Below are 18,299 nucleotides of genomic sequence, written 5' to 3' on the forward strand. Positions count from 1 at the left end.
TTAAGAGCACAATGTTAAAATCCAAGTTGATCTGCAAATGCAAGATCATAAGCCTTCGCTGTTACTGAATTTTAAATATTGGACAAGATCCTCACTTTAACTCACAGTAATTATAGAAAGGACATGCCATTCAATACGATTCAATTTCATCATTTGATCTGAGCATGCATTATTTAATTTTTAATTACCAAACAAAATGACAGTATCTCTCCAATTCATCTGTATATCCAGTTAAACAACATCTATTGAATGTTTGAACATTAACTTCTTTAAACTTCATTAAAGAAATGATGAAAAATTTGTTTCATGGTCTTTGGATTGGAACTGCAGCTGTGTTCTTTTTCTTCTTGGTTACTTAAGGAATAGATCACTTTGAGAGCAAAATATTAATCACTCACTGAAAAGATGACCAACTGAAATAATAATACATGGAAATTCAAAATTGAACTTGTACTGATTAAGAAAGCTTTATAGCATGTCACAATTAATGAATCTCCATGTTCTCAAAAGGCAGAAGTCTCAAGCAATTACAGACCTTTTATTGGGGACTAATTCAGAAAATATAACTGCTACAGAAACATACTCTTAATACCAGGAAAATCTGACTCTATACCAGAAAATTAATTTCTTTAAAAGACTATAATTTGCAGTATAGTGACAAACAACAAATCACCAGTTACCTAACAGAATTATAAGCTGTTGTTATCAACATCCCTTAGGGAGAAAATTTCAGAACTTTTATTTGTCAATATTTACTTTAAGCAGCTATTACGTTCGTTACATGCAATATGCTGAATGTGAGCAATTCACTAAGGGTTTTTTTAATAGTGAAAACAGATCCCTGTGTGCATGAGAAGAACCCATGTACAAAGCAGACCCTTATTGAACAACAAAATTTATTTTTTTGAGTTGCTAAAGCTTGTTTCCTTTTGATACACTGATAATGTTTGCCAACATATGATAAATAAGGATAATATAATATTTTCGAAGAAAGATGGCAGAATCACCAACTTGTTCTGATAAATAACTTTTACCAAGCTAAATGATAACTCGTCATATACAGTATTACCTATTTCTGGCATATTTTAATAGATATTGCTCATTCCATTGTCTGAGTCCTTGATATCACAAATTCAGCTAAAGACTGGTTCACTGTTCATTGAAATGTAAACACAAAGAACAGGATTTTTCGACACCAGATTTCCTTCAATGCTATTCTGTGAAAGGCAATTTAAGCTATATTGTTACTAGAAATTGTGCATGGAAATATCACATCACACTTCTACAGGAAACGAAGATAAATATCTTTGCCTGTTTGAAAAAAATTCAACCATTACATTTCAGCACAAAAAGTCATGGTCATAACTCTTCTCTGAATTGTGTAGTTTAACTACAATTGAAAAAGTCAAACCCTAATACAGATTCTTATAGCCAAAAGTGAGATATTTGCACAAAATCATGTAAAAGTAAAAGGAGGGGAAAGCAGTGTAAAGGTATTGTCCAAATAATACAATGCTGCAAAAGGTACATATAAGACAAGCTTTATTTCAAAGTTTTCGACAGGAAGTATAATAGCATCCTTCTTTATATTCGGCAAATTAAGAGAAGATTTGAATGTACAATGATTTTTCAATAATTAGGAGCAAGCAGTGATCATAAAATGGCTGCATATCTCAAGAGTTGGCATATATCATCAAGAAGTCAGTTCAATTGAAAATTGTTCTACAGAGAATGTATGTTGAAAAGCAGGGTGGCGCATTTGTATCATATTACACTGAAGAGCATCACTCCATAAAAGTTTCTTGATCAACAATATTCAAGATAACTTGTTTTTAAAACTCTCTTCTTGCAAGTATTATAATACTAATAACAATGATTGCAACTTAAATTGCAACAACTGCACTATATTGAGCACTTTAAGCTTATAATCATATTAATTTAAATCACAATTGAAATCTAATACAATATTCATTTGCTTAAAGATAAGTGAAAAATGGGAAAAATAAAGTGCAAAATCAACTGTTAAAAAGTTTCGAACAGCAAAATTCTTTGAAAGCTACCTTTAACGTTCATCAAGAGTACTTGCTAAATATACCAAAATATTATTAAAGCATCTATCTATTGCTACAATCATACTAATACAAACAGGATATTTTACATATATTATTAGCTTCATTTAATATTTATTCTAAACAATATTCTTTTATTTCAGATATGCTTCAATCTGCAAAATATTCATAATCTGGAAACTTTAAATGTAGTATTAGTTTTAAAATACAAAACTGATTTTTAATGCATATTTGAGAGTAATTTGGAAACTAACCGCCACTGTGGTGTGGCAATAGCAGTAGTGGTGGTATTGGTGAAAATGCCAGCTTTGTCACATCATACAATCTGCGATTCAGTAGACTTCCAGCTGTACAAGTGAGAGCATTGTACTGCTGCGTACCTGCTGGTTATAACATCATAAAATATGCTTTGCCTTCGAAAATACCAAGATATGAGAAGTATGTAGATTGATGATACTTCATTAGATACAAACAATCCATCAGCAACAGATATCATGAATCATGCACTGTGTGTGTCCCAAACAATATCAATGAAGGTGTTCTGTATCAGAGGATCAGATTGTCAAAGCAGGAAGATCAAACATTAATGATGACATGAGTGATAAGCTTTCTGTAGTAAGTGATGATCACAATCAAGAATACTGAAAACAAAGTTCATAAGAACTGCCAATGGAACTTCCACAAAAATTTATGAACATTTCTCAGACTGTTATGTAGAAATTAGTCACTTGAAAATTAGGCTCCTGAAAGTTCTGTGCTCAGTAAGTCCCAAAAATTCTCACACAGGTTCATAAAACCAATCAAATGATTCTTAGATTTTCTTTCACATTACTAAATGGAAGGGGAAGAGTTTTTGAATAGAATAGTGATTGGCGATGAGACTTAATTGAAATATGTGAATGTTGAGACAAAATAACACTCAATGGCAATCAAAATACCAGTTCTCCAAATAAGCTCAAGCAAAGCCCATCAGACTGTCAATAGGGAAGGTTATGGCCACCATCTCCTGTGATGCTGAGAGAATGTCGTATGTTGAATTTATGGAACTGGTATAAAAATCCCTTCTGAAACTTACTCTAAGATTTTGAAGAAACTAAGAGCCATCGAGAACAAGCATCACAGTATGCTGACACCTGGGGTTGTGTTCCTGCAAGGCAATGCTCACTTTCACACTGCTTGGCAAACACAAGATTTACTGCAGCTATTCAAATGGGATGCTTTCAGTTATCTGCTGTACTATCTGAATTTGGCTCCTTTCAATTTCCATCTGGTCATTCATTTGAAGAATTGGCTTCAACCAACACTTCATTGACAATGAGAATCTTCAAAAATACTGTGACAAGTTGGTTGAAATCAAAGCAGGCAACGTTTTATGCAGAAGAGATTTCTAAACGGATGAAATGCTTTGACAAGAGCTTGTATTTATATGGCATCCATGCTAGTAATAATTTTCAGATGTAAAAATAAAAATTTATTTTATCTAGATGCATTTTTTATTTACAGTAAATGGAGGTTACTTTCTGAATGACCTTCATATAAAAATTTTTAAATTAAAACTTAACAGTAACTGAATTTAAAAAAACTATTCATTGAAAATTTAACTGTGTTATACAACTTAGACAGTAAACATAAAAATAACTTAGCATCAGACAAATTGTTAAGAACACACAACTTTATTATAGTTTCCTACTAATCTCTTTGTTGGAACTTTAAAGAAAGAACTCTACCTGGAACCTAAATCTGCTATATCACTGACTGTATCTTTTAGCTCTGAAACCTAAAAATGTTCCAGTTAGTTCTGAACTTTCTTAAATAAGTACAGATTACTTTAAAAAAAAGTTCTCTTTCTTAATCTAACACATATTGGCCACATAATTTGAAAGAAAATGTTACAAAAAAAAGGGGAGGGGCACATCTTGCTTTCTCTTCTACACACAAAATTTTAAATAAATTGACTTTACTGTTTGGCAGCATTTAATTCAATCTCTTTTGCAAATGGTACATGGCAAAATGAAAACTTTGAAAGTGTTCCAAGTGAAGATCAGTTACAAAGAAACTATAAAAGAAAAAATGAAATATTCTAATAAAACTTTTTTAAACACATATTGTAAAAGCTCGAACTAGGACAACAATATAAAAGTTCATGGTTAAAATGACTATTAAACATTATGTAGAAACAGAAACAACCACACATTTAGTTGAAAACATTTTTTGGTGATTTATATCAACATTATCTGGTGTTGATATAAATTGATTATATCTGTTTTACAATTAAAATTATTGTTATCACTAAATTATTATATGCAATTAATGCAGGGTAGTACTAACAAATTTATGGAAGATATACAATAAAATTAATGTTACAAGTATTTTTAACTTTACTTAAAAAAAAAAAAAAAAAAAACTAGGCAAGAGACTAACACTTACAAGAGTTGTCATTAAACAATTCAGTTTCTCAGATGGACTATTCCGGGAATTTAAAGATGCTAATTCAACAACCTGAAATTAAATTTTAAATGGATTTTACCCTCACAAAATAAAACATTTGCTTTACTGAAAATAAACAATAGTTCACTTGATTTGAAATTACGATAACTGAAAAAAAAAAGCTTAGCTTAACAACTACCATAATCAGCCTCATGTCACAGTGAAAGAAAATGTGTTCTTATGAATGCAAGAAAAAATGTTCAAATCTGCATATATATTTATTAAAATTACTTTTGAATAACACAGTCAGCGATAAAATTCTAGCATGTTTTACAGTTAACTTCAGAAAACACATTAAAAAAAGAGCATTGTTAAATTGTGTTTGTTGAAATATGTATTTTATACACCAAGAAAAGAATTTTATAATAAATAAACAGCTTTTATGTTATACAGATTTAAACGTTATGCTTATAAAATGACTTTTAATAATATACTGCATAATGACCAATTTAGTGCGAAATCTTTTTCACATATTTTTATAAAAATTTCTATATGCTCATTTTGAATCATCACGATATTGTGAACGTTTTATATTCATGCACTTTCATGGACTTTGTAGATACTTACATATTACCACTTTATAACTGCTTTGCTATGTTTCAGATTTTATGCATATAACTGTGTAATGCAGCTTAACAGCTCTTGTAAAATTAAGGACATTACATTTTAAAACATGAAAATCTTGGCATCTGGCAAAATATCACTAAATTTTGAAGAACTCAGGTAGTTGCTAACCAGTTGGCTTTGGCAATGCATGGAAGGACTGTGTGCCTCGGGAGATCCTTCATGAAATGCTTCCTGAAGTTTGTTTCTAATTCACACTTCAGAAAAAACCATAAAAAATCCCAGGCACTTAAGATCGTTAAACAGGAAAAAATGTGTAAAAAATAACCAGTGCTTATTACTCTTATCCATGCAGCCACAGGATGATGATCAGCTTTTTTAAATACCTAAACCTCAACGGTTCTTATGGAAGTTTAAACCTCAATCCTTTGAGTATATCCTCACATGGCTGCCACCTCATTTTTTTTTAATGCTACATATAGGATGTCACTGCACAGTCACCAAACACTGGCAGTATATTACTTGATAACAGAGACGTAAAAAGGTCTTATGAAAACATAGCAGGAAACAGTTTATGAACTAAGATATGGAACACTAAGATATAACAACAACCACAAGCACACACAATAGCTAATTAAGTACATATTAGTACATAAAAATGAATTTACCAGTCACCAGCAGCATATCTTGCAGCTAAAGAGAAATGCAAACATCCTTTGAAGTACAAATTTATGAAAATAAGATAATGAACATAAGTTGACACGAAGGTATAAACTACACTTTCTACTATACAATCATTGAAAAACAAATTTTTTTTTTTTTTTTTCTTTTTCTTTGGCCATAAAACGAACTCCCAGCAACTGGTGATATTATTCTGCGACATCCAGCATAGCTTATTCAAGCTAGTATTCAGCAGCGTGCTATATACTCAAAGGGTTGAGGTTTAAACTTCCATAAGAACCGTTGAGGTTTAGGTATTTAAAAAAGCTGATCATCTGCTGCTGAATACGTAGCAAGTTTTGTTAATCCAGTCTTACCATGAGACAAACAGAATTAGAATCTCTTTCAAGTGCATGAAAGAATTTCAGCAACCATAAAATAAGTAATTTTGTGATTCAGTAAACTTGGACCAAGATTAAATATTGGTGTGAGATATATTGCCAACAAAAATACTGAAAATAACATGAAAATTTCAGAAATTTCTTAGCATTTAAATATTTGTAAACCTTTCAATATTTTTAACATTTATAATATGCTTATATCGTCTTATGGCTATTTTTTATTATCCTATTCATGAAATTTGGAGACCCGGTGGTACAGTGGCTAGCGCATCGTGCAGAAGCACCACAGGTCCAGGGTTTGATTCCCGGGCTGGGCAAGGTCGACTCAGCCTTTCATCCCTTGATTTCCATCACTTGGGTTGATAAAATAAGTACCAAGTTTGCTTGGGAACTAAACATTGGGAGTCCTATGACAAACTAACCACTTGTTCAGGGCATATGCTTACGCACCCTAGGGCCCACGGTCAAGAAAGCAGATTTCGGGCACTGCAGGCCTTGGTCCATTAGGGCTGTTACGCCACTGAGTTTCAGTTTTTATTCATGAAATTTGCACGTTAAATGATAAAAATTGTAATTACTTCAAACTTTAAGTGCCGTTTTAAATTGATTTCAAAATTTAATATTTCAATCCAACAGCTAATTTAAGAAATTTACTGCACACATTTTACTTTTCATAATGTATAATAACATAATTAAATGCTTTTTCTTACGAGGACCAGGAAAGTCCAGTAATTGAAATGCAAATTTATTTTTACATATCATTTCATCCAAAACTGTGCAAATTAGAAGCCAAAGACTTTCCACAACTCCAGTTAAAATCCCAAGTTAATTAGCTTTTTAATAAAGAACCAGTCTTACATTTTAGCTTATATATTTCATTGTATTTAAATTTCCAAAATAAACATAGTTCTTTGAATTACTAAAATTGAGTTAAGACACTGAGTATTAAAAAAAATATTTAAAAAATTCTGAAATATAAAGAGGAAAAATAAAATATCCAAATCAAAAATTAAATTTAAAGGAGGTGGGAAGATTTGAACAACTGATACATCAGCATTTTTACAAAATATTGAGAGCAATTATTTAATAAACTGATCTGCAAGAAGGTTTTTCCAGCTTCTATTCATCATATCCACACACATGTCGAAAATTATCTTTACATACATGTAATCATGGATTTCTCAAAAACTGTGACCTATAATTTTATGAAGTCCCAGTTTTAGATTTATATTATTTTGGTCTTTTGTGGAGGTCATAATGTTACAGATTGTGACCATAAATGGCATTCAGTATCATTAATTACATTTTAAAAATTCTAGTTCTCGAGACTCGATTCCCACGAGAGGTTTTATTGTACTTTAACTTTCTGAAGCTGGCTGGTACAGCAGTTGTACAGTCAAAAGTCATTAATCCGGAGATAAGTAGGAGACAATTGTATGCATAATAGTTTTTGTGATTTTCATTCATTTAATGATTGCTTTCAATGATTTTCATTGATTGTAAATTAAATAAAATCAATTTATCTTTAGACCCACTTTTAGGATGAGATCTGCTAAAAAGTATTTAAATATCAGTAAAGCTCACGTTACTTCTAAATTGAATCAAAACATCAGTTACATTGTATAAAATTTTGGCCAGTTTTATTTGCTGAAATTCTTATACTCCTCAAGAGATAAAGGGAGTTCAGACAAGTTAATAAAAAATATATCTTTAAAAAAGGTTGTTATTTTGTCTGTAATAAGGTGTATGTCAACTTACTATTAAATGTATGAGAATTAGGATTGGATGACGGAAAAGCAAGCGAACGCTATCTGCTTGAGGGGATGGATGCTTTCGTGTAAACCTTTTTAAGAGAAAATTGCTCGTATTTACGTTCCTGGTGGAAAACTCCACATGTAATCAATCTGTTCTTCGGGTTTGATTAGATTAATTTTGTTCGCTTACTGGAATTACATCATAGCACACAACAATTACCTGCATAAGGGGAGGGAAGCCTTCGCAAAGGACTTTCTAAGGGAAGCTGGCTTGATTTACGTTACGCAAAAACCATGAATCCAACCCTTTAGCCAGGATTCAAACCCTAGCGAGTTACAAGTGTTCAGCCACCTTTACCGCTCTACTGAAGGGCCCGTAAAAAAATTGATAAAGAAAAAGTATTGAAATAACTGGTTTAATTTACTAACCTATATTTCTCAATCGATAGTACATAAATTATGCATACAAGGGGATTATTTGTGAATAAATAAACTGTATTGCACTTTTCTAGACTATTTCATATTACAATGAATTATCGAAAAAAGCAGATTTAAAGCTCTGTTATTGTTATGTAAAGCTTTATTATTGCTGTAAGTTCATCTCAAAATCTAATTGTATTGAATCTCATTCTAATCATCTAATGGTAATAAATATTATTATTTCATTAAATTAGTCATTACCATTATTTTGATAATGAAAATATGTTATTAAAAATCACATTCCAACCTGCAGACTTACAAAGCTAGTTTGTATTTATTATATTTTGTAAAATTTTGCTCCCGTTTTCTAATTTATAATACGAAAATACACGAATATAAATAAAGTGCGAAAAGAAAGTTATAAAATTCACAAATTATTGCCAAGATTGATCAGAAATAGTGAGTGAAATATAAACATTGCATACATTTTGTTCTAAATCAACAGATCCTGTGCACTATTTATTTTATCACTCATTCATAGAACTTCATTTAAATGAAAGCAAAATAATCATCGAAAAAATCGCAAATCTAGCAACCCATCTACTATGGAAACATGTAAATTTTACTGCATCCATGGAGGAGGACTAACGACTTTTCTCATTAGGAAAATGTCAAAGAGGGGGCAAAACTGTTTCGTATCGCGCCGGTCTGAAGACTATATTATGATAATTTCGACCCGGTTTTAGAAGGTTAAGTAAATTGACAGTCAAGTACAACAGAAAAATTACTTACAGCACTAGGAGTCTGACAGCAAAATGGCTCTCTCACACCAAGTTGATCAGGTGTTACATAACTTTCATAAAGTGATAAAAGTTTTTGTGTCAGCTTTTTATCTTCCTCAAGGCAATACTTCTTAATGACAGGAAATACTTTATCATGCACATGGCATAATACATAGCTGAAACAGAATAAACAGAAAGTATATTGTAAACACACACACACCATAGGACCCCAAAAAAACTAGTAACTCAATAACTAGTGAGGTATAACTGCAGCAGTAATAACATGAGTGATATTAAAAAAGAGAAATATTCTGATGATCACGCACAACATTTAGATATTATTCTAGGCTAAGAACTGGCAGTAATTGCTGTTTTTCTTCAGTAATCATCTAATACTTTCATGGTGAATTTACAGTTGCTATTTTTTAACTTTATATCTTATATATTCTTTAGCATCTTGCATGCCCGAAACCTCTCAGATCTCTAAACAGAGCAAACTAAATTTATTACGCAAGACAGGCCATAAGTCAACATACAGAGACATTCATTATACGAATGTAAAGGGGTCTGCTTTGGAATGAACACAATAGACAACATTAGAGATGGTCGGAATTTCTGTATGAGATAAAGAGGGGAAAATTTAGCAGAAAGCTTAGTCAAAAACCAGATGTACGCTGTCTTTCATATAATGAGAATCAATTATGTTTGTTCAACATGAATTTTGTAGATGTAACCAAGAAGATACCATCAGACAAATAATACTTGTATATTTTCTGTTTAATGTGTATCTTCTTGTTTACTATGGCTAAAGTTAATATGAAGCATGAGCTAAGAAAAAAGAAAATCACAATATTCTTATAAATGAAAACTTCCTTTTTTTAAAAATTTGGAAATCCAGCAGCTGTTATTAGCTATAAAGAATATTCAAAGATTTCAATACCAATGAATGGCCAAGCATTAAACAGAATTCCACAGATATTTTTTGTTTGCAGCTGGGTAAGCTAAGAATGTAGCAGTTCTCAGCATTCTTCGAGGTCAATAAAACTATACAATTATTATTGCACTGTCTGAAGACCAGGCATTATGATTAAACACTTCTCCAAAATCTATACCTATCCAAAAACTTAGAAGTAAAATTAGCTACTGGGAAAACATAAATAACCTATATTTTTTTGAGACCAAAAGCAAGAACTGCTACCCAAAATAAATCATATTTAGAATGGCTTACCTTACAAAATGGCTGGCAAGTTAAAATAACATTCTAGTTGCAAATTTTGAGATATTTTTCTTTAATCCATGTGTCTACTGCAATTTAATTATGACAAAGCACACTAGGACTATCTATCTGCCTAAGGGGAGGGATGCCTTCGTGGAGGACTTTCTAAGGGAAACTGGCTCACAACAGATAGAATATGAACACTTTATACATATAAAACTACACAAAACACTATTTTACATCGCAACGCAATAGTTAAAATTTAAACACACAATAACCACCAAATTATCAAACTAAAAAAAAATAATAATAATAATAACAGAATAAGGAATACATTTCTCCCACATTTTTGAAACAAATATTAATGCATCTGATTTGCAATAAGCACATCTGGTTTTTGACTAAATTCTTAGTTTTGAGATCTTTAAATTAAAAAAAAAAAAAAAAAAACACTAAATGTTTGAAGGTCACAACAATAAGCATTGAACATTTCATGACATGCATTTTTGGACATTTCATGACAATTTAATACATGCAATACTAACACAAATGAGCAAAATTTTACTTTTTACCAATCTTTTGTTAAATGCACTTTTTTAAGGAACAAGAAATTTCGTCTCTAAAATCTGCAGTGGTAAATTTATTTTAAATCGAGGAATAATATTAACATAGAATTTTTTTAAATTATAGCTGCTGCATTTGAGGAACATTCTGCAAATACTGGTATTCAAGAAACATAATTCAGATTCTTTTACCTGTTTTTAAAACACTTTAAATTTGAATGAGTTTGCTTTAAAGCTTATTTGAGTAATTCATTAAAAATCACATCCTTGTTTATTGAATGGTAGAATTAAAGTTTTGTTGCAATTTCAATAAAAACAGTGGTCAAGGTTGAAAATTTGGGACCCTTTTTGTTACACAATAAAATAATTTCACTACAATTTTTTGATCTAGTTTCAAATCTAATATTAGAGCACAGCTGAAGCAGGTAACTAAAAGAATTTGAACAGTTTTCAGTCACATTTGAGTAGGCTAAGGAAATTCTGAATGATGCTTTTCCGAATACAGGAAAAGCTTTGAAGTATGCCAAAAAAAGCGATTGCCAGCCATTATTAATTGCACAAGAACAAGGAAAACCAAACAAGCACTATTTGCACATCATACTACTTTAATAAAAATGTACCTCAACTTACATATTTGGTACCAATGTACTATATTTCCTTCAACAGTGAATATTGGCAGAGTAGTATCCAAACTTCTACCAACAATTCCAGTATAAGTTTGAAGGAAACAATCACTCTTTATTAAGTTATGTAATCACAGATAATCAAAAGACAGATGTTATCCAGATATTGTATAAAAAAAATTTAAATACACACTCAAGCTTTGAGATTATTCAACAACCAAAGTCATTAAAACTAGTGAAACACAATCTTCTGCCAAAAATATAAATGGGATTTAAACCAGCAGCAAAATTATCAACAGGGGACATATAAATTATATAAATATAAGAGGTATCATGCAGCACATTTTATAAAGATTTAAGAGGTATCATGCAGCACATTATAGTGTTATTTTACCAATCCCTTTTTACTGTTTCACTAAAAGACTAGGTTTCTCAATGTTTCGAACATGAACAGCACTATAATCAGTCCTATGATTCCAACTACCAGCTGTTTTGCACAAAGTAGGTCCCAAATTTTAATCACTTTTTCAAAGTATAAGAGAAAAACAGGAAAAGGAAAAAGAAACAGTTTGTTGCGACATCACGCTTATCCATTACTAGTATTAAATCACACTATTTTGTGAATTTTTAAGTGCTGAAAATGGCCAATAGAAGAATATGCAAGGACCAAATATTTTTACATTTAAATCAAATTCCTTACTTAATTTTGAAGTTAGCTATTCCCTTACATACTCAAACTGATGCTGATTGATTAGTTAGAATTATTCTTGATGTTTGCAGTATGACATTTTGCTTAGCAATCATTAGTTGGTATATCAATTTATTGCTTTAGGTGAGCGTTTTTTTTTTTTTTCCTTTAAATAATTTCAAAATGTTTTCCAAATATTCAGCCTTGCAGTATACTTACTTTTCTACAACAGCAGATAACTTCTTGTTTGAAAATAAATCAAATGATGTGTGCTTGAGTAGTCTGGAAAACTCCTATAAAAGTGAAAAGCCATATAACCCTTATCAATAAATTTTAAACTTATCAGACAAATTAGCATTTCAAACACTATTTTGGTAATAAGAAATCAGAGGCAGCTTCCCCCTATAAGACTAATTCTTACTTCTGCAGTAGAACATGATATGCTCCGTAACTTTGAAGCAGCATCTTCTAAATACTGAGGCAAGACCATATATGAGGAATTGAAAACACGTATCTTTTTATCAAGCATTTTTAAAATGTCAGCTGATCCAGGAAATGACTCAAGAAACAAAGTACACCTAGAAAGAAGAACAAAATTAAAAGTATTCTAACAAAGAAAAAAAAACATTGAAAGTATTTGAAAGAAGAAAAAGAACATTAAAAAGTAGGAGATGAAATTATATGCTTTGAACAAAGCATACTTGCATTTGGAAACATATGAACACATCATCACAAATGTAGTCTAAATATTCTAATTCAGAAGTTTATGTCCTTTAGAGTTCTTAGGAACTGTGAAGATATGCTTTTGTGCATATATATATATAAAATTTCATGCATGCTTAATTGAGAGAATGAACCTGCATCCCCTCCCTACACACACATAGGTATGCTTTCAACAAAAAAATAGGGTTCTAAAGCTAGACAAATTTACAGGTATTAATGTATTTCAACATATTGGTAGCAAATAACTGATAGTCTTAAAGGTAAATTACAGACTCTTTAAGCTCACTGGTACTGGAAAATGATTAACATTAAGAAACCTGAATCAGGAAGTTTACTCCAACTTCTGAGCACTTCTTTGTATTGACCACGTTCAGAAAATGATGTGCCACATTTGGATATTTATTAATATTTTACCCACTTCAGCATAATTCTGCTCAATGAAGATCAGTTTAGTTATCACATAATAATCTCATTTGTGTGGAGTAGGGATAAAATACTATTTTGTGAGTTGCAAAAATAATCAATACAATAATTGATCAGCTATGCAGACTTTCATGATGCACACAGCTGGAAAGCAAACATACAATTTACAAGTTAAATCTACATTGCAGTTTTACATTCCCGTTTTTCTTTTCTTCAATAAGAGAAAACAATAAGACTTCAATAAATTTCTTTAATAAGAGAGTTTTCTTTTCTTCAATACAGAGGTTAAATCAATATCATTGATTGTTAGTGGCAATGTTCAATAAAAAGTTCAAAAACAATTCAAATTTATCTACAAATAAAAATTGCTACTTTACTACAATGAATAAGCCACTAAATAAATCAAATTTATAGGCGAAATCTAGTATTAATGGTCAAACTACTACTTGATATAAAAAAAAAATATATACTAAACTGAATAAATATTAATTTTAGAGAATTGAAACTTAATCCTGTTAAAATATCCATACAGAATATATGACCTTTGAGAGGCAAAAAAAGTGTGCATTTTCCTGTTAATTAGTTAGCTCTGTTTCAAGTATAGAACTAATGACACAGCCTATAAAAAGCAGTTGCCTTCAATTATCTCTCATTTACTTCATATAAGGAAGTCAGATATCACAGAAGTATTGATTGCACTGTGTTATTTCTGGATATGGATAATCACAGATTTTAAGATACAAGTCAGTATTCTGAACAACAGTTTTTAGAGAATATATGGGAGGAAGGCAAACAAAACAGTGGTATATTTTTGATACTTTTTATGATAATAAAATGTACTCAAAGTTGAAAAATAATATGGAAATACACAAAATTGTGACGTATTTTTGCTACTTCTTACAATAATAACATGGACTCAAAGGAAAGTTGAAAAATAATATGGAAATAGATCCACTTAATATATGTAAAAAGTATAAGTATGTAATACGAGCATGTAAACTTATATTACATACTTATATAATAATATAAGTGTAATACAAGCATGTCTATAAGTATTTAAAAGAAAGTTATTCATTTTATCCAAAAGCTAACACATCTAAAAATTACAAGAACATACTCAATTTCAGTCAGGATAAAATCTTTATTAGAAACATCTGCATTCTGGAATTCAACCTAGAAAAATGAAAGTGATCATTGTTATTAAACTTTTCATGATACACACAAAATATGATGATCATTTTAACATCCTTAAAATTCTTTATCTCAATTCTGTGGGAAAATACAAAAGTCAGTCTTTTTCATGAGCAACATTTTTGTGGAAAAATACAGTGAAAATTTATATACCTTAAAATCTTACAGGAAAATACTGAAAACCATTAAAATATTTAAAAAATAACTATTACACCAAATTATAAATTATAAAAAATAATACAAAATTTGCATCATTTTAGCTCTTGACAATATATGGACAAAAGTGAGAAGAAATAAATACAGAACAAAGTCCGAGATCATTTATGGTCTAAAGCAGGGATGGGCAAACTTTTTTGGATGCGGGCCAAAAGTCGGGGAAAAAAAAAAAAAGGTTTGGTGGGCCAAGATAAATTTTTTCTAAAATTTTAAAAACTATATACAAGTATTATATTAATTCTTTCTAAGGTTCATAGTTGAAAACACTTGCTCACATAAATAAGATGAAGCAAAAATAGCACTGATTTTCAGGGAGTGAGAAAATAAATTTGGGAAACTTACTTTCGATAATGATTTGTAAAACTCTAACTTTGGCATATTTAGAAACAACTGCTTGAGATGATTGTAGATTTCAACTGAATTAATTCAAGCTGCAAATCTGACCTCACTGCTTCACAATTTACGTTGAAAGGCATGGTAAAAATATCCAATTCTGTTTGAATGGCAATGAAATCTTAAAATCTGCATTCGAACTCAAAATGCAGTTTTTTCAAGCCATCTTCATAATTCTTAAGCTTCTCTTCATTTACTGAGGGTATTGAATTTAAACTCAGGAAATGAGACAATTCGTTCTTATCTAGCTACCCAGCAAACATATTAAGTTTTAGTAAAAAAGCTTTGAGATGGGCCCAGAAGTCATCAATAAATTGATTTTCCCTTTGCATCTTGACATTCAAGTTGCTCATATAGCAAAGAAGACCTGTGAAAAATGCAAAGTTCGAAAGCCATTCTGTATATTCTAACATTTCACACTCTGCAGAACACTGTTTCTCATGGAAGAACGACACAATGCAGTCATTCAGCTGCCAAACTCGCTCGAAAACACATTCTGCACTAAGCCACCTTTTGTGTAATACAGTACATCAGCGCATTCAGATTGCACGGACTGAAGAAAATCTCGAAATTGCCTGTGAGTAAACCCACAAGATAGAATGGTATTTATAAGCTTCACGACAGTATCAAGCATGGGTTTCATATTCAATGCAGATCTACACAGAGCATCTTGATGCATAACACAATGCAGGAAAACAACGTTGTTCCCGGGATAGTTTTGATTAAAGAGTCCAAGAAATCCAGATTTTTTTCCCTGTCATATTTAGTACTCCATCGGTCGTAATATTACATGCATTTGTTACAGGCACATTCAAAGTTAATAATCCTTCCTGTAATTCACAAAAAATATCACATCCTGTTGTAGTTCCCTTTAAAGAACCCATGTACTCCAATTCCTCAATAATTTCAAAGTTCTCATCAACACCTCTTATAAATAATACTAATTGAGCAGTAGCATTTATATCAGTGCTTTCATCCTTAGCTAAGGAGCAAAATTTAAACTGGCCAATCTTTGACTCTAATTGTGAGGTCTAATTTTTATTGCTGTCTTCGATTCTAGAAGTAAGGGTTTTTCGAGATAAACTTAGAGTCTCAAAATTATTTTTCTTGTCTGGACACAAAACATCACAAACTTGGAACATGCATTGTTTAACGAACTCCCCAATCACTGAGAGCTTTATTATTTTTAGCAGTATTGTATACAACAATGCAACTTGCATGTGTAGCTGCTTCTTGAATACTGTTTAACTTCTTGAAAATATTTTGTCGGCCTGATAGTTTTTTATTGCGACTTTCCACATTTTGATTACTTTCATATTCGGACATTACTTCTTAACTGGAATTCTTATGCTTAGATGTGAAATGATGGGAAACGTTATATTCTTTGAAGATTGCTACAGCTTCATTGCAGATGAGACACACTGGTTTATCATTTACCAAAAGTAAAAAAATATTTCCACGTCCATTCATAATGAAAAGCACGGCACTCTGAATAAACTTAACATGTTTTTCAGTAGCCATTTTGGGGTTGAAATAGGTTACGAATAACCCAAACAAGCATTAAATATGCTATGCTTTTAATGAATTTCACCACTATTCACAATGATGCTATGTGTCAGCTATTTTTCCAAATGCAATCAATAAGATCAGAACTCATGCCAAAAGAAAAAATCACTGGCTGGTCCTTAAAATGCACAGTCTGCCACATGCGAGGTCTAATGTGGTCACCTGTACTGGATTCCCATATGTCTGCTCCCCGAGAAAGAGATAACACTTGATGGTGCCAATCTACAGCTATAAAAAAGAACTTCTGCTTTTAACACTTTACCAATTGAAAGCTGTCTGTGCTATCTACTTCCGGCAATTTATGTTTTGTAAAACAAAAACAGAGAAAGTAAAAAGATCACAAATCCTTTAAAAAAAAGGAAGAAAAAAAATAATATTTAAACAAAGTAGAAAAGGAAATGGATATATAATATATATTTCTTTTAATCTGCCTCTAACCAGCAAATTAAAATTCTATCCGCGGGCCGGATTTGCCCCGTGGGCCGTAGTTTGCCCATCCCTGGTCTAAAGGATATCAAAATTTAGAGGAAAAAAAGCCCGATATTTATTTCTTTACTTTAAAAACATTGGTAAAATCCTAGTATACGGTACTGCCTTTGTGCGATTTTGAAAATTGTCGCACACACCAAAATGGCCCGTTTACTGCTCATGATAAATTTCACGTTTACAGCTTATAATAATGTCGCCAAATCCCATGTGTACCGTATATTAGGATTAAACCGAAATTTCTTGTTCAGTTATAAAGTTCCATTGTTGAAATCCCGTAATTGTTGTGTCTAGAATTCCGACAAACTTGTCAATTGAAATTGTTTCCGCTTTTAGTAACCTCTCTGTCACTTTCTTCATTACTGGTAGCGGTATTTTCTGGATATAGAACCATACTACAGATTTTACCATCCGTTAATTTATTGATGATTAAGAAGCACTGTCATCACAATGAAAAACTTCTTTTATATTCATCTTCATATATTACCGCTTCTCCACTTTTCTTTACAAAATCTATTTTAATAGAATATTTGCGATATCCAAAAACTTTCAGATTCACAGCTATCATCATAAAATTTAGCTGTGGTTCACTATACATATTTTGCTACGTATCATGAGATTGGCAACTCAAGACAAGTTGTTCCACTAAATTTTATGTTGGTTCTATTGTGCAGAGACAATTAAGCCTGATTTGTATTAGTTTAGTTCTTTATTATACTCACACATATTCCTTGCATTTAAGGCTTACCTGAGTCCTGAATAAATAAATTCCCACATATATTTAAGGCTTATTGAGGGCCAGTGCTAGAAATATTACTACCTGATGCAGTCTCTGCGGGTCTTAAGTTCATGCTAGCAAGTGCCTCCCTTTGTCTTCCTTAAATTCTGATGCTTGGTGCGGCCATACGAGCCCTGGCACTGGTTCTGGGTTTATGTGAATAACAAATCAGTTATTCTTAATTTCAAATAGCATTAAATGTAATCTTTTGGCCTATGAGTATCATTAACAAAATTTATTTTTAGCATATGGAAAGAAATGTTTGTTAAATTTTCCTGTCAACATTATTTAGCGCA

The 18,299-nt window shown here is 31.2% G+C and overlaps 1 protein-coding gene across 3 annotated transcripts in view; it reads right to left on the reverse strand.

Moving 5' to 3' along the window:
- The window catches only part of LOC118188586 (ankyrin repeat domain-containing protein 27-like), a 60,864-nt gene that overhangs the window by 17,215 nt on the left and 25,350 nt on the right, over window positions 1–18,299 (reverse strand). For all 3 annotated transcript variants that reach the window (XM_085808644.1, XM_085808645.1, XM_085808646.1), the window contains 5 exons: window positions 14,491–14,546; window positions 12,649–12,805; window positions 12,447–12,520; window positions 9,148–9,313; window positions 4,497–4,568 (listed from right to left, as the gene is read on the reverse strand). In XM_085808644.1, coding sequence (XP_085664770.1) covers window positions 4,497–4,568; window positions 9,148–9,313; window positions 12,447–12,520; window positions 12,649–12,805; window positions 14,491–14,546 — 525 coding nt within the window. The remainder of the gene's footprint in view (window positions 1–4,496; window positions 4,569–9,147; window positions 9,314–12,446; window positions 12,521–12,648; window positions 12,806–14,490; window positions 14,547–18,299) is intronic.

Source organism: Stegodyphus dumicola, chromosome X1 (assembly GCF_044657685.1).
Source record: "Stegodyphus dumicola isolate Sdum_Otavi_A_Nest chromosome X1, ASM4465768v1".
Lineage (NCBI taxonomy): Eukaryota > Metazoa > Arthropoda > Arachnida > Araneae > Eresidae > Stegodyphus > Stegodyphus dumicola.